Source organism: Mustela nigripes, chromosome 10, assembly GCF_022355385.1.
Source record: "Mustela nigripes isolate SB6536 chromosome 10, MUSNIG.SB6536, whole genome shotgun sequence".
Classification (NCBI taxonomy): Eukaryota; Metazoa; Chordata; class Mammalia; order Carnivora; family Mustelidae; genus Mustela; species Mustela nigripes.
This window is the reverse complement of record NC_081566.1, coordinates 55624728-55645436: the sequence shown is the minus strand read 5'-3', so window position 1 is coordinate 55645436 and position 20709 is coordinate 55624728. Positions and strand designations below refer to the sequence as shown.

General features: G+C 46.3%; 1 protein-coding gene across 3 annotated transcripts in view; it reads left to right on the top strand.

The window, feature by feature from the left end:
* Positions 1-20709, top strand: part of SLC30A10 (solute carrier family 30 member 10) — a 41496-nt gene that overhangs the window by 9371 nt on the left and 11416 nt on the right. Inside the window, exons 1-2 of one of the 3 annotated variants that reach the window (XM_059413355.1) lie at positions 14259-16470; positions 17185-17262. In XM_059413355.1, coding sequence (XP_059269338.1) covers positions 15864-16470; positions 17185-17262 — 685 coding nt within the window. In that variant the 5' untranslated portion in view covers positions 14259-15863. Of the gene's footprint in view, positions 1-14258; positions 16471-17146; positions 17263-20709 lie in introns of those variants that run through there. The other 2 variants (XM_059413357.1, XM_059413356.1) reach the window with 2 other exon arrangements.

Below are 20709 nucleotides of genomic sequence, written 5' to 3'. Positions count from 1 at the left end.
CAGAAGATTTTCAGATACCATTTCTTCTAGCTTTGCCTCTCCCCTGTTCCTTCTAGTTTCTCCTCCCATCACACCAGTTAGATAATATCAGATCTTCTCATTCTGTCCTCTGTATTTTGTACACCGTTTTTCATCTTTTCCACTTTATGTTGTTCTGTGTTACGCTCTAGGTAGTGTGGGGAGATCTTCAGATTTGCCTTCACTTTTTCAGAAACTGATTCTGCTGCAATGGGTGTGGGTAGTCCTCTGCCATTTTGCCACATGTGTACATTTGTGTAATCCCCACCAAAATCAAGATACAGAGCTATTACCTCACCACAAAGCTATCCCTCCTGCCATGTTTTTATAATTATACCCACTGTCCCGCCCCTCACTCCCTATCTCTATGACCTTGAAGCCACTCATCTGTTTCCATTGTTATTATAATTTCAAAAAAGTTATGTAAAAATAGAATCATACATATATAACCTTTAAAATTGGCTTTTCTCTTTTGGTATAATACTCTTAAGATCAGCCAAGTTGTTGTGTGTGTCAGTAGTTGGTTTCCTCATATTGCTGAGAAGTATTCCAAGGCTTGGATATAGTCAGATTTTTTAAAGCCATTCTGCCAATTGTTCTATTTTTTAATAGAACAATTTTTTGTTCTATTTTAATTGTTCTATTTATATCATCTACATTCAATGCAATTACTGGAGTTCAGGCTTAACCATTTCATTTTTATTTTCTGTTTGTTCTTTCTGTTTTTATTTCTCTGTTTTCCTTTTCCTGTCTTCCTTGAACATCTTTTAGGATTCAGTTTTGATGGTCCCATTTTTTTTTGAGTTTTTGAGTATATCTTGGCATGTCTCTGTGTGTGGTTGCTCTAATCATTGCATTTCACATACGAATCTACCCGAGTGTGTCAGTACTGGTGTCAGTATTTTCCAGTTTGAAGTGTAGAAGCCTTACCTCCCTTTATGCCCCATTATCTTTCCCCCATTTACTTATCATTATTATTATTATTTTTAGAGGAGGGAGGAGAGACAGAAGGAAAGGGAAAGAGAGAATCTTAAACAGGCTCCACTCCCAGCACAGAACCCAACACAGGGCTCGATCTCACAACCCTGAGATCATCACCTGAGCTTAACCAACTGAGCTACCCAGGCTCCCATATCTTCCCCCATTTAGAGTTGTTACAGTCACACTCGTCCCTAAGATCCTGCTCATCCTTTTTTTAGGAGCCAGTAGAATGTTAATCCTTAACTTGCTTTGGAAACATTCAGTTTCTTTGCTTTTTTAGTTTTCTGAGTGGCTTTCAGCTTCTTCTTTTTGAAGTGTTTCTTTTTCTTAGTACTTCTCACATCTCCGTGGTGCAGTGGCTGTTCACAGGGAGCCCCTCATCTGAGCTGTTAGAGCCTGGTGTTACCTCTGTGAGCCGTTGGCCCTCACACCAGTGTCATCAAACTTTGATCTCATGTTTTCAACCAGCCAGCGACCATACTTTTCAGTAGATGCACAGGGACTGGAGTCGTTGCGCTTTGTCTTTTGTTTTCTTGGTCAATTACCCATTCATTATAAAGGATACAACCTAAGGACAGTCAAATAGAAGAAATACCCGGGCAAGGTAGGAGGAATGCATGACAAGCTTCCATGCCCTCCCTGGGCGCACCATTTTCCCAGTCCAACCCAGAAGCTCTTGTTCAACGTCCCCCTCCTTTCTCTCTGTTGTTCAGATAGGATACTTTCTATTATCCTGTCTTCAGGTTTGTGGATTTTTCCTTTGTCTTTTCCACTCTGCTGTCAAGCCCATCAACTGAGGATTTTTTGGTGTTTTTTTTGTTTGTTTGTTTATTGTATTTTTCAGTTTTAAAATTTCCATTTAGTTCTTCTCTGTTTGTTGAGACTCTCTATTTTTTCATTTATTTCAAGTATATTTGTAATTGCTTGTTGGAGTATTTTTATGACAACTACTTTAAAATCCTGTCAGTGCCTCTTAACATCTGTGTCACCCAAGCACTGGCATTATTTTTCATTCAAGCAGAGGTTTCCCTGTTTTTTGGCATGACAAAATATTTTTGGTTGAGTCCTGGACATTTGGGGTTATAGGAGACTGTGGATCTTATTTACATTTTCTGTTTGAGCAGGTCTTCTCTGAAACTGTGCTGGGGGAAGGGGTGCTGCTTGTCATTGTAAGATGGGATTAGAAGTTCACATTCCCACTTGGCCTCTGTTGGCACCCAGCAGGCGTGAGAGGTCAGGCTCCCCCTTGGGCTTTCACGGATAACACTCTGGCTAGGAGGGGCAGGGGCACCTTCTACTGAGTTCTTAATATTAGCTACTTTTCAGTTATGTTGCTTTGATCTTCAGTCACACTGTCCATACTTTTCCTTTATTCCTGTATATTAAATACACTTAGTATGTGCTATCGTTGTGGTTTCAACATCAGCAACTTTTACATGTCTGATCTTGCTGTTTATTATCTTTTAAAATTTTTTTTAAAGATTTATTTATTTTAGAGGGAGAGAGAGAGCAGAGTGGGAGAGGGGCAAAGGGAAAGGGGGAGACAGAACCTCAAGCAAACTCCTGCCTGAGCACAGAGCCTGACAAGGGGCTCAGTCTCACGACCTTGCGATCATGACCTGAACTAAAGTGAGGATTTGGACGCTCAACTCACTGAGCCACCCAGGTGCCCTGCTGTTTAATTATTTTTGCTGCTTCTCTCAAGGTGGCTTCCTTTGTCTTGTTTTATGTGTTTCATGATTTTTTACCTAGAACTCACTCATGTTCAATGGAACTCTCTCTGAGGGAATTCTTTGAGAAATATTTAAGTACGGTCTTCCACACAAGATATGCATTTTATTTCTATCAGGTCCCTAAGGGTTTGACCAGCTTGTGAGCACCTAAAAAATTCTTTGCTTGAAAGCTGTTGTTGTTGTTCCTATTATCATTACAACATAAGTAACATACATGTAGACAGTGTTCCCACATGAAGGCCATAGTATAGTTTCAGCTTCCTGTGGGAGAGTTTTTCCTCTTCACCCATAACCAAGGCTGAAGCGTTGCACTTTCTTTGCTGTCTCCTTTGCGGCAGTGAGTGTTTGTTTGATGGCTTCGTTTCATTTCAAACATTCACCAAGGGATTTCTCTTTGAGGGGATCTCTGATCCAATGCTCCCCTTTGTATGGATCTAAGTTTTGTCCCTTATGCCATCCGTGTCTACATGGCTATTAAAGTCAAAGACTGGAACATTTGTCTTTATTGGAAAGATAGCCTTCAGTCAGATCCTGGCTTCAACTCATCTTGTTGGCTTTTGACTTTCACTTCATTTTTGGTCCCTGAGTGTGTTCTTAATTTCCTGTCACACTTTTTGAAGAGTTCAAAAACTACAACAGAACCATATAATGGTATCCCAGAGCTAGAGCCCTTAATATAGATAGTCTTAGGTTCTCAGAGCTCAGCACCTAGGACCGCCTGGGCGGCTCAGTCATGGTTAAGTGTCTGACTCTTGATTTCAGCTCAGGTCGTGATCTGAGGGTCGCATTGGGCTCCACATACAGCAGGGAGTCTTAGATTGTCTCTCTCCCTCTGCCCCTCCCCTACGCATGCACACACACTCTCTCTCTCCTTAAAATAAAAATAAAATCCAAAAGAACAAACCAAAAAAACAAAACCAAAACCAAAACCCTCAGCACTTAGAATAAGCCAGGCCCTCATCACCACTTGCCAGGACTAGCAGAGGCAACGCTGTCAGGGGACAGGTCTGCAGACAGAGGGCGTCCTCTGGTTTTCTGCCTCTGCAATGCCAGCAAGATGGACCCAGACTGGCCAGGGCCTGGACCTGCACCCTTAGCTCCAGTGGTAACAAGAGATTAATTATGTACCAAGTTTTCCACATCTGGTAAACACACCACATCCTTTCCCAAAGGGCGACATTTAAAATATTGCTGCCTGCTCACAGAGTTTAGAAATTTGCAACAACAACGTCCTCGGCTCCATATTTTATTTGAGGCATTTTTCTTTCCCAATCGGTGTGTGTGCGTGCGTGCATGTGTGTGACTGTGTGTGTGTAAGAGAGAGAAAGAGAGGAGGGGGCGAAAGGGAGGAGGGAGGAAGGAAGAATGTTTTATTTATTTATTTATTTTTAAAGAGTTTATTTATTTATTTGACAGACAGAGATCACAAGCAGGCAGAGAGGCTGGCAGAGAGAGAGGAGGAAGCAGGCTCCCTGCTGAGCAAAGAGCCAATGCAGGGATCGATCCCAGGAACCCTGAGATCATGACCCGAGCCAAAAGCAGCCCCCCAGGAGGCCCGGAAGGAACATTCTAATGTCCATTTCCATCTTGAGCTCCTGTTCCCGGCTCTGTTGATAGTCACTCTCCTGTGGATGGGCTTTATTTATACCTCAGGGACAGCTGCCCCTGCTTTTAGCTTCAGAACCACTTAGGTCTGGGAACCCCGCTTCCCGCAGATGTATCTCCCGAACTCCATATTTGATTCAGGCTGAGTGTCGGGCTTAGCAATGTCCAAGCTGAAGCCATTTTGACCGTGTGTGGGGACTCCTGCTCCTACTTTATGCTCCTGCAGACACCCGGCTTTCCACAGCTTCGGAACGTTTCAGGCCTTGGGGTGGAGGGGTGTATATCATCCTGCTGAATCTCTCGTTCTGAAGTTTGGGAGGTGCTTCTGGTGTTTTGCTTCCTTTGAGTTCTTTTCTCAGAAACATTCAGTGTTGTTGTTGATGATTTAATGGTTTAATCAAGTTATTGAAATTGTTCCCTTTCCTTCTCTACCATGCACGAGGCTGGCATTTTTGTTGGACTTTTTTCTTTCCACTTAGTCATTGTTTTTTGGGTCAGACATTTGTTTTTCCTACGTGGATTTTTTTTTTTTTTTTTAATTCTTATCACCGTGAGAAAAGTGAAGTCAGTGTTTTCAGGGTCTGCCAAAAGCAACTGTTGTCCAAACAAGTCTTGTCAACTCTCACCTCTTAGAGTTGGATCACCTCATGTGAAAAGCATTTTCCACTTAAATAAAACAGTTTAATGCAGGCCTGGTCTCAAGCTATCCTATTCTGGCCTCCGTCCCCTTCAGTGTGTTCCATTCTCCCTGAGCCAGTCCTGGAGTCCTAAGTGTCCGTTTCTGGACCTGTGCCCATAGGACACAGGCAAACCCTACATGCGCAGTAACTGTTTTGATTTGAAGTCCATCTAACAGTGCTTTAAATATTCTATGCTAATCTTCCTAGGCTTCTCCTCTCAAATAGCTCTGGATTTTGTGGAAGCTTTGTTTGTATAGACGTGCCAATCTTTCCACAGTGGTTCCTTGTTCTGGTTGCTGTGTAATGAACCACCACAGATTTAATGGCATAAAACAACAAGCATTTCATGATACTTGGGATTCTGTGGTCTGGAATTTGGAAAGGAACCAGCAGGAACAGCCCATCTGTCCCATGAGGTGTGGGGCCTCAGCTGGGAAGGCTCCGCGGATGCGACGGTGACTTGATGGCAGGTGGAAGCATCATCGTCCATCTGGTTTCTGGACTGGAAGGTCTCGACATCTAGGACTGCTGACTGGACCGTGAGCAAGGATGTCTCAGTGTAGCTTGGCTTCCTCACACTGGAGTGGCCTTGGGACATCGTACATGGTGTCTTGGGGTCTCAAATGTGAGTGCGCCATCAGACAAGATAGATGCCTCAATTGCTCTTTTGGTCCAACTTCAGGTTCTGCAGATTACAAACAAGTGACATCACAGGAGTGTCAAGCCCATGAACCCACTTTTTTTTTTTTTTTTAAGATTTTATTAATTATTTACTTATTTGAGAATGAGAGAGAGAGAGAGGGTTAGAGAGCAAGCACGTCTGAGTGAGGGGAGAGACAGAGGGAGAGGAAGAAGCAGACTCCCACAGAGCAGGGAGCCCGATGTGGGACTCCATCCCAGGACCCTGAGATCCTGACTGAGCTGAAGGCAGAGGCCTGACTGAGCAGAAGGCAGAGGCCTAACTGACTGAGCCACCCAGGCACCCCTATGGACCCGCTTCTGATGGAAGGAACATTAAAGTCACCCTGTGGAAAAACACATAGAATAAAGATATGTTGTGCCCATATTTGGAAGAAGCAACCTGCACAGCCCACCCTCAGGCTAACAGTGCACATCCCTTCCACATACAAAATCCACTTCCCAGGACTCCTGAAGTCTCCTCCCATGGGCCACTGTCTTCTGGCCTAGGCTCTTGGTCATCTCGGTCAGGGCCAGGCCGAATGAGGTTCCTCAGGGGCAGTTCCTCGAGTGTCTTCCCCCCCGTCTGAAGATCTGTGAACTAGAGACACAAATGCCCTGCTCTCTGCACACCCAGCATACAATTGTGTGTGTGGTGGGGAGCAGTTTGTAGGACGGACTTCACAGAGCTGCCGTGTCCCGCAGTTGCTTTTACTTCAGACAATACTGGCAGCTTTAGAAGGATGACTTTTAGTACTTCCCTGGACCTGATTCTCTCTGGCGATGGTGGAAGCATTCCAGAGCCCAGTCTGCTCCCTGAAATCTCGACTTTCTGCCTCTGACCTGAAGGACGTCTTTGGTTCCCAGTCCATAGTCTGATCTGATCTAACCCCCTCCTTAAGAACATTTAGAGATGGGTGCATTCCCTTTTCTTTTTTTGTCTGTCTCGCTTCAGGAAAACACCCTTCGTCTGATGCAATCTTCTGCTTTCTGAGAGCAAATTTCTCTCCCTTTCCCTTTCTACACAGTAAGACTGGAGCACGGAGTAAAACCAGTTTTAAAACTCTTGCTCACAAGGGGCGCCTGAGTGGTTCAGTGGGTTAAGCCTCTGCCTTCGGCTCACGTCATGATCTCTGGGTCCTGGGATTGAGCCCTGCATTGGGCTCTCTTCTGGCACAGAGCCTGCTTCCTCCTCTCTCTCTCTGCCTGCCTCTCTGCCTACTTGTGATCTCTGTCTGTCAAATAAATAAATTAAAACATTTTTTTTTAAAAGCTAAATATGTTTTAGAAAAAAACAAAAACTCATGCTCATGAGAGCCTATTGAAACAGCCCTGCCTCGATGACAAGAGCCACTTTTTTCTGTGAGGCAGGAAGCTGCTGTGACACGACAAGGTCCAAATATGGCCAGGTTCATGCAGGAGCCTTCACGCCTCACAGCACCCACTCTGGTCCCGCCAGGAGCCTCAGCCCCCACGTGCTACTTTGGCCTGTAGAGTCTTAGCCTACTCCTTCTCCAGGCTCCTGGCAACTCACCAGTATGGTAGGGCTTAGGGACTAGTAAATCCTACTCCTTTCTTACTCTCCTAGGCTTGGAAACAACTGCTAGATAAGATACAGATGGCGTTTGAATATAATGCCAACTTTACTGTAGATATGACACAGCCCGGGATAGGACTGAGATGTGGAGCTGCAGAGAGCTTGTTAAGAATTCATCTGGCACCGAAGGGGCACGTGCACCCGAATGTTTATAGCAACAATGTCCACAATAGCCAAACTATGGAAAGAACCTAGATGTCCATCAACAGATGAATGGATCAAGAAGATGTGGTATATATACACAATGGAATACTGTGCAGCCATCAAAAGAAATGAAATCTTGCCATTTGCGACAACATGGATGGAACTAGAGCGTATCATGCTTAGCAAAATAAGTCAAGCGGAGAAAGACAGCTATCATATGATCTCCCTGATATGACGAAGTGGTGATGCAACATGGGGGCTTAAGTGGGTAGGAGAAGAATCAATGAAAGAAGATGGGATTGGGAGGGAGACAAACCATAAGTGACTCTTAATCTCACAAAACAAACTGAGGGTTGCTGGGGGAGGGGGGTTGGGAGAAGGGGTTGGGGTTATGGACATTGGGGAGGGTATGTGCTTTGGTGAGTGCTGTGAAGTGTGTAAACCTGGCGATTCACAGACCTGTACCCCTGGGAATAAAAATATATGTTTATAAAAAATAAAAAATTAAAAAAAAAAGAAAGAAAGAAAAAAAAAGAATTCATCTGGCACATCTGGAAAGGAAAGGTGAGAAGAGGTCAGCTGCGCATGCGCCACGCCTTCCCCCACACCTAACAACTGAGGTAGTTACCCTGCTTCTGAGAAAAGCTGCGAACGGAAGCAGAGAAAGAGGTGAAGAGTGTTGTTGTCCCCCATCCCCCGTGCCCACCCCAGGTGTCCCTGGGGAAATGCAAAGCTTGGGGAATGGAGAGGCTCCTGAACACAAACAAAAAGCTGTGAGCTCCAGTGTGAGCCACCTGCGTTCATTCCCTCCATCCCTCCTCGGTCTCTTCCTCCCACCCGCTTTCTTTTATTTTTTGTCTGTTCCTTCTTTTATCTCCTGTCATCCTGCAGGCTGCACAGGGGGGGAGTGTCAAGGAAGTCTCCCTCAAGAATTGTCTTTTTTGAGACCAAAGGCATGGGGAGGAGGAGTTGAGCGGGGCTAGAGAAGGTTCCAGGAGGTGAGAAGAGCATAAGCCACGTCCTGGAGAATGGGCAGGCTGAGAGAGAAGCAGAGGGATGAGCTTCGCTAGAGAGGAGTAGTGGGCCAAGACTGAGTCCTGGGGCTCACCGACATTTAGAAATGAAGAGGAGGGGGAGGAACTATCCATGACACATATGGAAAACCAGGAGGCTACCTTATTCGCGCGTCAAGTGGAGAGAGTCTTCAAAAAGGAAAACCAGGTTTCCAGGAACAAATGTTGCTGAGAATGCCAAGACGGGCGTAGAAAAGCAGGAGATCCCGGCATGAGGAGGTCATGAGTAACTTTCCCCAAACCTTGTCCATGGTGTCGTGGAAATGGAGGTGACATTGGGTCGGTGACAGAGAGACTGGAATCTGAGGAAGTAAAGGCTGTGTGAGACAGTGTTTTCTGGAGTTTTTCTTTCGGAGGGAGCACAAAAATGGAGAAGGAGTAAGTTCTCCTGCATTGGCGAGGAATCGAAGTAAGGAAAGGTCCTATTTTGTCAGCCATTTTGTTTTTCTAATTATTAAATTTATATTTCTCCTGAGTCATGGATGTGGAGAAGAGGAGAAAACCACTCTTAGCAACTGATAGTAGGTGTGGTTTCTCGGTCAGCTCCGGACCAGGAGCGTCTGGCTGCAAGTGACGACAACCCTCCTTACGCTTATTTCAGCAAAAAGGGAACTTTCATTGGTTCACATAATTAACTTGGAACCAGAGACTGAAACTCCATCAGACGTTCTCTTTCACTGTCTCTCTTCTCTTTCTGCTTCCTTCCCTACTGCAGAGTGAAAGGTTTGGGGAACAAAGCAAGGGGAGATGTAATGATTAGGGGCTCTGGGTCACCTCCTCACTACTTTAGTGACCAAACAAGAAAGGGAACTTCTCTCTCTCTGTGATATATTTTGGAAACTTCCAGAGAAGGACTCTGGCCCATGTTGGGTCAGGTGGCCATCCTTTGACTCAAGCATTGTGGCCAGGGGCTGAGAAACTATGTTTGGCTCAATCTTGGCTATACGCCCCTGTCGTGTCCAACGGGACAAGACGTCTTACCAGAAGGAGGCAGGGAAGGGTTCCAGGCAGCCGAAAACCTTGGCTGAACCGTGTGCATTAGCGTGGTTACCAATAACCGTGCTCACTTTCTATAGTTCATGTTAATTGCAGCTTCTCATGGAAACAACAGCAATGCCTTTTGTGTATTTGTACCTTCATTGTCTTATTTGATGTTGAAAACAGCGACGTGCACTAAGTAGTATGAGGTTCTTATTTGCATTCTACAGATTAGGAAACTAAGGCTCAGAAATTAAGTGACTGGTCTAAGTTGTGAGTAATTCAGCGCCAAAGGTCAAGAATCTTCGTTTTCCAGATCTCATTTTCATACTTAACACAGCTTCTTATTTTGTGAAAGCAATAAAATTAGGTTTCTCAGTCCAGTCACCTGATACTCTCTGCTCTTCTGACACAGAAGAGAGATTCATGATGGACAAGGAAGTATAGTAATGATGGCTGAGAAGTTCAGAGTTTTAGATTTGTAAAATAGTTATTTTAAGTGTTTTTACATCCTCAAAATATCTCATTAATCAATATTTGATTCATAATTCATTGTATTAATTAACAGCTAATTAGTTCTAAGCCAAATAGATTATTTGAACCAAGGGAAAATAGATGATCTTATAAAAAATAGGAGTGAATGCCCCATTATTACTTATCAGAAGTCAACAGCGCTTCTGGGAATGGTGACAGCCAGAAGGTCAAGAAAGGAGCCACCCTTTGTCAGCTGTTTATTATGAGAGTATGATGTAGGCTCTCCACTAGGCTTTGACTCTCACAACCACTGTGTGAGAAGATGACATCTCTATCTCCAGATCATAAATGAAAACACAGACCTCAGAGAAGTTAAGGGATTTGTCCAGTTGTTAATAACGGATAGAGCCAAGATCGTATCCTATATTTGAGTGGCTCGAAAACGTATGTCTCTCCACTACATCACCTGGACTGTTCAATTAGTGCATTTGGCAGATAAAGGTAAAGGTATATATTTATAGGTTTTATTTTAACCCATGCACAATTATTCCCACAATTTCTTGGGCAAAAGGACTCTCTCGTTTTCATATACAATAGTCGCATGGGGAACATTCCAAGACCTCCACTGAATGTCTGAAACCACAAAGTACCAAACCCTATATACACCATGTTTTTTCCTATACATACAATACATATCTGTGATAAAGTCTAATTTATGAATTGGACACAGTAAGAGATAACCAATAATAAAATAGAATAATTATAAAAATGAACTGTAATAAAAATTATGTGAATGTGGTCGCTCTCAAGATATCTCACTGTAGGTACTTCCCTTCTTGTGATGATGCGAGATGATAAGATAGATGGGGCTTGTGGATGACGTAGGCATCGTGACGTCATGCTGGGCTCCTACTGACCTTCTGCGGTTACATGAGAAGCCTCACCTTCCGGATCACATCTGACTGCGAGGACTAAAACTTCAGAAAGGGCAACTGTAGAAGAAGGCTAGAGGGAACTAACACAGTCTGAATGTTGAGGTGAATCTAGCGGTGAAGACATCTGCTGTTTCCATGGGAATGTTTCCGATGGCATTCAATAACACCTGTAAAAGCTTTCTGTAAATTATTAAGTGACACGAGACTTAATTTATAGCTAAATAGCTCAAACTATTACTGGATTTAGAGTCAGTATCGGAGAGGGGGGCGTTTCTCCCCTGTTTCTTGCACCTCTGACTGTTTTGGGTTTGGTTTTTTGCTTCCATTTGAATTGGAAATGGTCCAAAAGCTGATTTTTTTCCCCTTCTATTCACCAAGCAGGAGGAGTCACACCCAAATGTTGTCAGTAAGGGACAAGTTTTGGATGATGTTTTTCTCGAATTCCCAGTTCTGCCCCTGATCCTTTCCCCTTTCCTCCCAATAGCCATGTCCCTATCCACTTGCTTGCTCACTTACCCTTCCCTCCCTCTCCAAATGTCATGCAGAGCGCTTCCCCGTGAGTATCTTGGCAGGCCCTTCAGGTCTGCAGACGGTGAGAAGCACACAGACCAGAGGTGCTGTGCCCAGAGAGACAAGCTGGCCCCAAATAACATGGCATTGTTATTGCCAAATATATCAGATAGCCCAATCTCATCATCCCCGGTGGGATATACAAATCACGGCCATTTGTTCATACCTGCGCACTCAGCAGTTGATAACTTGCTTTCTGATACTTTGTCATAGTCCATTTAAGCTCTAACAAAATACCACGACCTGGGTAGTTAAGAAAAAATAGAAATCAGTTAATACTCACTGAACCCTTCTTAGAAGCCGGGCATTCCACTAAGCGATTTACATGCATTTTCTCACTTAAGCCTCGCAACAACCCATGAGATAGATACCGTTATGATCCTTAGTTCACACACACCAATAAAACGAAGGTTTTAAGGAACTTGCCCAAGGTCATGCAAGTAAGTAGCAGAGCTGGGATTTGGTTCTAAGTCTGTCTGACCCCAAAGGTCAAATTATTAACTGTTACCCTCCTCAACCTTTTAAGTTTTCTTAAGTGAGTGCAAAATTAAAATTATCTAGAGTCTATTTTTTTTTTTTTTCAAAAAGAAGGTTGTATTCATTGATGGTGTGATGAGGTTTCCATTTGACCACTGCCTAGTGCTAGTACCAGATATACCACTTTTATATAATAAAGAGGCATTTTGAAGAAACCATGGAGGGGCCACTTGGCAGGATGGGGGGGGCGGAGCTCTAAATTCATGTGGGACCTGCCTCCTTTGAGTGGGCTGCAACTCACATCATTGCTGAGCATTTCTCCCTGAACAGCCCATTCAAAGTGGCGTTGACCAGACCTACTTCTTATCTTCTTTACCCCTCCTGCCTCTATCATTAAAAAAAAAAGTGTGGTCACCTCCTGTAAAGGATCTCTTGAATTTAATGTATTCTAAAAACTTTCAAGGACAAGGTGCATACTTTTGGGGTACAGAAAGGATCTGTGTTACAAAGTGTTACAAATATGCACATTATATAAATTCCCCAACAAGGAGCAGACCTGTAAGGGAGCGACCTCTGGAGAAGCACTTTCCTTTTGGAAAGTCCTCACTTATTACCATGCTCTGCGGGCTTGGAGCTGGGCTAATGGTGAGAAGTATCCAGCTTCTGATGATGTATTTAAAATCTGGAGGAAGGGGCGCCTGGGTGGCTCAGTTGGTTAAGCGACTGACTGCCTTCGGCTCAGGTCATGATCCTGGAATCCTAGGATTGAGTCCCACATCGGGCTCCCTGCTTGGCAGGGAGTCTGCTTCTCCCTCTGGCCTCTCCCCTCTCATGCTGTCTCTCTCCCTCTCTCTCAAATAAATAAATAAATAAATAAAATCTTAAAAATCTGGAGGAGGGAGCTATGGGGAAAAAGAGGTACAGCCTCTTTTCAATAATAGCTTGGTGCCTTCCATGAGATGTCCACTCTCTTCCTTGAAGGGAACGCCATCTCTGGTCAACTAGAACAAAAAAAATGAAAAGAAAACCAGCTACTTTTTCAATTAAAAAAAAAAGTTGGTTAGTTTCTGGGTCAATACCAGTGTAGGAAGAACTTTTAGTGCTATAATCTCTACTTTATAAACTGTAGCACATCAAGTTCTATGCCAATAAAAGGTGAACTTAAAATAACCTTTCATTAGTTTAGAACAAAAGGTGTATTAGGAGTGATTGACTTAGTATAATGTGGGGGCGGAGAAGGTCTGCTCTGGAGTGTGATGCCTGGATCGGATCTTCATTGTATCACTTATGTATTGTGTGATCTTGGGTGAGTTCCTTACAGTCTCTGGGGTCCAGGTCTTCACCTTTATGAGTCAGTTGTGGGGATGAAATGAGATGCTGCCTATAGAGTACTCAGCACAGGGCTGGGTCATCAAAGCCCAATAAACAGAAGCTATTGAACCCTCATCATCTACAGGAACGTGTAGGAATTTTTGTCAATGATCTTAGATTATAAAGATCCTCTCTCTCTATATATAAACTATATACAGCTCTCTCTCCCTCTAATCATAGTTAGCTAGTCAACGCATTTCTCTTGAGCACATTGTGTTGACACCCTCTGCCTATCTTGAAGTCAGAAACCAGGCCCTGGGCAGGGCCCCTCACACACAGCTCCCTCCTCTGCCTCCCCAGCAGCGGGCCAGCTTTCCAGTTCCATCAACTACCTTCCCGGGGCAGTGACATAATTCTTGTTCGCTGCCTTCCGTCAGGAGGATGACTGGGTAACAGGCACACCTGATAGATTTCTGCTGACCTGGAGTTTTTCTTTCAGTTGTGAATGACACAGAAATGCAGTCAGCAGGGACTGAGCTCTGTCAAGAGATTTCCACCAGCCCCTGTCTCGTCTCGACTACTTGGCCTGCTGTTCTATGTTATGTGTCGCAGAGCCTTTATAGTTTGAAGACAGGATAAGCCAGGAACTGGGGTAGCTTTCTCTGCAACTGAGTGTGACATCTGTGGTTCAAGAGTAACTCTGGGACACATGTGCCATCATGCTAATGTTAATAGAAGCATGCCGATGATAGCGGGTGCCCCCCCCACTTTACCTCCCCTCCTCCTCCCGCCCACTCTCTTCCTCTTCATCCCTTGCCTACTTTTTCTTCCTGTTTTTTTTTTTTAAAACCCCTTAATCCTCACAAACATATGAGGAGACACTATTACTATTCCCTTTATAGAGGAATGAAATCCAGACCAGACCACTAAAGAACTCGTCTAAAACCAAAAAAGCTCAAAGCTTTCATCCACTTATCAATATCTCTTCATTTCTTTTAAGTTATTGACCATTTTAATACTCGTGTTTAGAGATACTTGAAATGATCAGTTTTCTGAAATTCTCGGTGTTGGGATATTTTCCTGGAGGTGGGGAGGGAATGTTTAATGGGCTTCTCAAGTTTGGATACTCATCCTGTGGAAGGTGGGACCTTCAGGTCAAGGACATTTTAGCATGCTTGTTAGGGTCCCTTAGTGCTAGAAGACAAGATCATGATTTATAAGGCTAAGACAATGAATGGGGGAGAATCAGCATGCTACTGATCGGTGCAGTTATTTCTAAGCCCAAACCACATGTGTTTCAGGAATGGTTAAAGTTCAGGGGTTAGAGACAGGAGGTGGGGAATAGAGATGACCAGACTTCACAGAGCCTTTTTGAGAATAAGGAAAGAATATAGAACAAACACAAACCAAGAAAGAAAATTGCAAGGGCTTCCCCCAACCCCCTTCCCTGAACACACAACAGCAAACACCATTCCTTTTTCAAGGATTCCAGGGCTCGGCCTCTCCCAGAGTCCTGGGGACAGTTCTCTTCTGGATAACTTTTACTTGGAACAGAGCCTGTTGTCAACAGGAAAGGCTCTGTTTGGAATAAACCTTCATGGAGGTCAGTCGATTGAACTTTGAGTATCAGGTCATGCTGTGAGGGACACAGGGGGTCGAAGAGAATATTCTCGGCCATGGAAAAATGAGACAAGGACAGAGAGGAGGCCTGTCCCGAGGTCTTTGGTGGTCCAGGGACTTGTGTCCACTCCGGGGAAACTGATTTCTGAGTTTTGCGTGGGAGGGCCACGCTTCCGAAAAGTGCGTATGGTCTGTGCTCCCCTCCAGGGCTGTCTGCAGCTCGCCTGGGGAGGGAGGCCTTGTGCGTGAAGACGCTGGGAGAAGAGAATGGGGGACACATTGTGCCTTGACGGGGGTGACCGAAACGACACTGCGCTCGTCGCGCAAAGGCTACGCGCAAGGAGAGCGGATAAAACAGCGAGACCACGGGCCCTCGTGGAGGGGGAAGGCCGAGGGCTCAGCTCCAACTTCACGAAACGCGTTGCAGGAAGCACCCTGAAGGCTGGGCAGGGTGGGCCGGGGCCTCCCGGGGTTAATGCGGAGTCTATAGTGCCCGCGGCGTCCCGGCACTCCCGTGAAGGCGTCCACGTCCACCGCGGCGAACACGCCCCGCGGCAGTCAAGGTCCTGATCGCCAGGAGTCCACAGGGCGCGGGGAGGGGAGAGGCTGGGGAAGCGGGGTCGGGGTGGGCCGGTGAATCCCCCCCGCCCAAGGCTCAGGGTGTCGGGGAGGAGGGCGCCCCGGACACGCCCCCTGTCCCCAGCAGGCTCCCCCCGCTGCCCGGCGCTGTCCTAGAAGGCCAGACATTGGCCCGTGGCCACCTGCCAAGTGGGGCCGGGAGCCGGGACCGGGGGAAAGGGCCTCGGCGGCGGCCCGAGGGCCCTCAGAGCCTGCCGCCGCGGCCACTCCCTTAGACTCTGGCCGTGCGGGGACCGGGGGCGCTCTGCCTCCGCCTTATAAGAAGCCCGGCGCGGGGCCCGCGGCGAGGCCGGAGGCGGTCAGGGGCTCGGGCCGCGCAGGGGCGCCCCCACCGGCGGCGGCTCGGCGACATGGGCCGCTACTCGGGCAAGACGTGCCGGCTGCTCTTCATGCTGGTGCTCACCGCCGCCTTCTTCGTGGCCGAGCTGGTCTCGGGCTACGTGGGCAACTCCATCGCGCTGCTGTCCGACTCCTTCAACATGCTGTCCGACCTGATCTCGCTGTGCGTGGGGCTGGGCGCCGGCTACGTGGCGCGGCGACCCCGCGGGGGCCTGGGGGCCACCTACGGCTACGCGCGCGCCGAGGTGCTGGGCGCGCTGAGCAACGCCGTCTTCCTCACCGCGCTCTGCTTCACCATCGCCGTGGAGGCCGTGCTGCGCCTGGCGCGGCCCGAGCGCATCGACGACCCCGGGCTGGTGCTCGTCGTGGGCGCGCTGGGGCTGGCCGTCAACGTGCTGGGGCTGCTCATCTTCCAGGACTGCGCCGCCTGGCTCGCCTGCTGGGGCCCCCGCCGCCGCCCGCCGCCGCCGCCGCCGCGCGAGCAGCCCCAGCCGCCGGCCCGGGGCCGCGCCCCGAGCGCCATCGGGGGTCCCCGCCGGCCCTCGGCCGCCGCCCGCGGCGTGGCGGCCGCTGCAAGGCAGGACGAGCAGGGGGCGACGGTGTTCTCCAACGTAGCAGGTGCCTTTCGGTTGCATCCTCCGGACCTCGCTCTGCCTTTCCCTCCTCCCGCCGGTCCTTTCCTCCTCACCCACGCCCTCTTTTTCTTCCGGGCTGTGGCTGCTGTGGCTGCTTCTATTTTGTTAAAAAAAAAAAAAAAAAAAAAAAAAAAAAAAAAAAAAAAAAAAAAAAAAAAAAAAAAAAACACCCATGTCCTCTGTAGCTCGGCTTTAATTCTCTGCTCCTAATTTATTGTATTCCCCACAGTGTCTCTGCTTTTCTCCTGGATCTTCAGGCCTCTCCACCTCTTCCCTCCCCCTTATTCTGTCTGCTTCACAGCCTTGATTTTCTTAAGTATAGTTATTATTGGGCAACAGATAGCACCCCCTACCCCGGGCCCCTTCGTGAGGTACGGTCTGAACTTTGTTTTCTCCTTCCCGCCTCGCCCACCCTTCTATCCTCCTGGGAGGTATGGGTTTGGAGATGGGGGTGGGATTCCACTTGCCTCGGTTTTTTGTTTTTTAAACTTCAATGGAAGTGTGAATGAAATCCAGAGGTGGGTCACAAGGCTTATGTCTAGGCCTCAATGTACTATTCTGGGTTGTGTGTGTGGAGAGGTAGGGGGGTTCTGATGAGCCGGTAGGAGTTTAAGATAACAAAACCTTTTTTTGAGTCCATTGGTTCTTTTTGTTTGTAGAACTTATACACAACACAAGGTTTCTTCTTTGAATGCAGGTGATTCTCTGAACACCCAGAATGAACCAGAGGAGACTGTGAAAAAGGAGAAAAAATCTGAAGCCCTGAATATCAGAGGTAGGATTGACTTCGGGTGGATTTGAAACCCTTGTCTGTAATGCATATGGGCTGTGCTGTACTCTGCGTTTCTGTTTGCCTTTTAATAAGGTGTGTTAGAAAGTAGGCCAGTTGCACCAATAGACTATGACCCTAGTCTCTTGCCTAATGGCTGCATTGATTCGGAGTGACACACGAGCTGCTAATGATTTATCCTTGCTCCGCTTAGAGCCGGGCTCACGCTGCCTGCTCCAGACACTCGCAGATCAGGAGTAACGTGTTATTACTTTACTCGATTTTCCCCACTCGTGGGTATGGCTAATGCAAATGAGGTCTATTTTAATTGAATGTAATTCTGATGAAGGAGAGAAGAGAGTTAGTTGCTGGCTTCTGTCCATCGTGGCACTGCTGATTGACCCTCATGCCTCACTTATTTCTGCCAGGACTCTGCAGCTCGGCTGGGTCTCTTGGCTCTCTTGAATCTCTACTTCCGGGCCCAAAGCAGAGGGTTCTGGTGAGGCACGTGGAAGGCACGTTACTAGCATTCTCCCTGCCATGTGCTCAAGGTCACAAGCACGGGGCAAAGGTTAGTCCAGGGAGTTCAGAGGTACATTTCTCACCAGATACCAACATTGTATACAGCACTTTTCTCTTCCAACTTCTTGGGCAGAGACTTGGCTTCCGAGTGATTCCAGAAGGGTCAGTCCCCCATCTCAACTTGGAGGATTTCAACAAAGATTATTTAACCCTTTACTTTCGGATGATTTGGGGGAAGCCTGTGATAGGGCTTAAATGGAAATAATATAAAGAAGAAGTAATCATCTGGGAGACATTTTCATTTTTGAGAATCTCCCATCTGTTTTACAAAGTGGGACCTGCTATGCATCTACAGGGAAAGTCAGAAAGAAAAAAACAATAATGACAACAATCATGCATGAGCTCCTAAAAATTTCTATGTGAGTCACTTTTTAAATATTGAACTGCAATAGGAGAATTTCTAAAGTGCTAGCTGACGAATCTTTTTTGAAAAGAGAGAATCTGTATTGAAAAACCATTATCCTTTGTTTTTCTTTGGGTTCAGTTAAAAAACTGTATATATAATATATACTATACACATTTTGTTATCAAATACATACTATAGAGTATATATATCACAGACTTTTCCACAGCACTTTAATTTTTCAAGGCACATTTTGTTAATTATTCATTCTCATGCTGCACAGAAGGAGAACAGGTAAGCGAAAATTTGCTAAGAGGACTGAATAGTGGGACCAGTAGATATTGTGACCTTGTTTGGGAAGCATGATATATGAACCTGCAGCATGATCATGAAACTTGTACGATCTGGCCGATCTTTGGTCTAAAGTTGGAGCTCCTCGGTGGAACAATGTCGGGGTAAAGCCTTGCTGTACCTGGCTCAGCCCTGAGCTCCGCTGACCAGTGTGTTCTGTAGCTTCCGACAGAGGTGAATAATGCAGCAGCTAAAAGTTTGGGATTTGTGCTCAAGATGCCTGGGTTTGAGGTTTTGGCTCTACCATTTAAGACTCTGACTTTGGGCAAGTTTTTGGACTCCTCTAAGCCTCCAATTCCCCCATCTTTTAAATAGTATCTCCTTGAGGGGGTCGCTGTTAGATAAAGCATGTCAAGTTCTTGGGCAATGCAGAGGGAAAATGTGCTTTTGTGCCAGGCACCCTGTGGGCACAAGTCACTTGCACTTGTAAGAATCTCACCAGGTGGGAGCTGTTTTCTCTCAGGTAGTGAGCAGAATTGCTGGGCTCAGCCCCACTGTGTAAATGAAGTTGAATGCTCCCGGGCCCTGCTGTGGCTCCCAGGAGCCTCTCCATCTTTCAGGCCAAATGGGAGGCTGACCTCCCCTTAGGTCTTGTGTCCTCATCTTGGATCCATGATTCAGAGAAGGTGCACAGAATGTTACAGCAGAAAAGGACTTAGTGGGAATAAACTCCACGTCCCCTCGTTTTGCAGATAAGGAAGCAGGGTCCTGAGAGTCTGGTGACTTCCCAAGTCACCCAGGCAACCGCAGAAGCAGAGCTGGGCTCCTCCTCCACCTCTTTCCAGTCTTGCACACTGCCTGTACACCCCATGCAGAATGGCTTGCTTCTCCAGTGTAGACAGTCCACTGAGTGGTTACACTTTTGACCTTTAAGTCACTGTTTGAGAAGCAGGACTCAGGACTATTCCCCCAGATCTGCAGGGGAGCAAATGACTGGCGGGGATTCTTGTGAATAAAAATCATTTCTGGATATACATTGGTGTTTCTCATTTCAGTGGAATAAAACAAATAAATGCCTTCTGAGAAACACAGTCCATCTTCTGCAAAGCGCAGTGAAAGCACAATCCTTTAAAATTCTCGCCAGTTGTGGTGATGGATTTTATTTAATAAGATCAAATGCGATACATCAAAAAATGTTGTGACAGAGGGTCAGAAAGATAATTAACGTTTTGTATTTCAGGATACATGGAAATAGATAAACCACAATCCGGACATCATTTGAAAATAAGTCTCCTTTGATGAGATGTTTCTTTCTAATCTTTTTTTTTTTTTTTTTCCAGTAAGAAAGCTCTTTCATCCTTCCCTAACCACTTGTTAATGCCCAGGGCTGGTGTACTGTATTCCTGGTTATCAGCAAATTCAATAACACCGATGGCTTTTCCAAGGGCTGGGACCCATCAAATTTCAGCTGATGTCAAATTGCCAGTTTTTCTGAGTTTTTTGAAAAACATCTCAAGACAGGAAGTGAGGTCCAACTGTTGAGGTGTCCTGTCAGTTGCAATTCTACCTTGTGAGAATGATGACTAATCAGATCACTGAGCTGTCTACCAAGGGCTGATCTTCGTCTCTCAGATAATGCTGCCTCACTTACCTTTCTGAATCACAGATGTGATCCCATCAGAACCTGCTCAGAAATCTTTGCCACTTCTGGAATAAGGTCCTAACACTGCCGGCAGTCAAGGGCTTGCTGTTCCCATGTCAGCACTCCTTTCTAGACGTTTCTGCCCTGTTCTTCACCCCTTTGCTGTCCCACCTCCTCTCCTAGACCCGAGCCATCTCTCCTGTCCCCATCCCCATCTAATGCACACTCACAGTGAGGCGAGAAGAGCTCAGCCAGGCAGATCTGGTTCAAGGTCAGCCTATGCCTTTTACCAGCTACATGATCTTGGACAAGTAACTTGACCTTTTTGAGCTTCAATCTCCCTACCGACGTAGTGGAGATCACCACAACATCACTGTGGGGTTGCGAGCGTTGCATGAGGGGTTAGAAGAGCGCAGAGGACACAGTCCACAAATCGTGCAAATTATCATCGGCGCAATCATTTCTATGCACTTACGTCTCAGTAGGCTTTCAGACATTGTTACAACAGCCTCTTCAGAACTAGCCTCCGAGAGAGGTGAGACAGACGCTATTCTCATCCCCATGGAACAGAGGACGGTGCTGGTGTTCAGAGAGG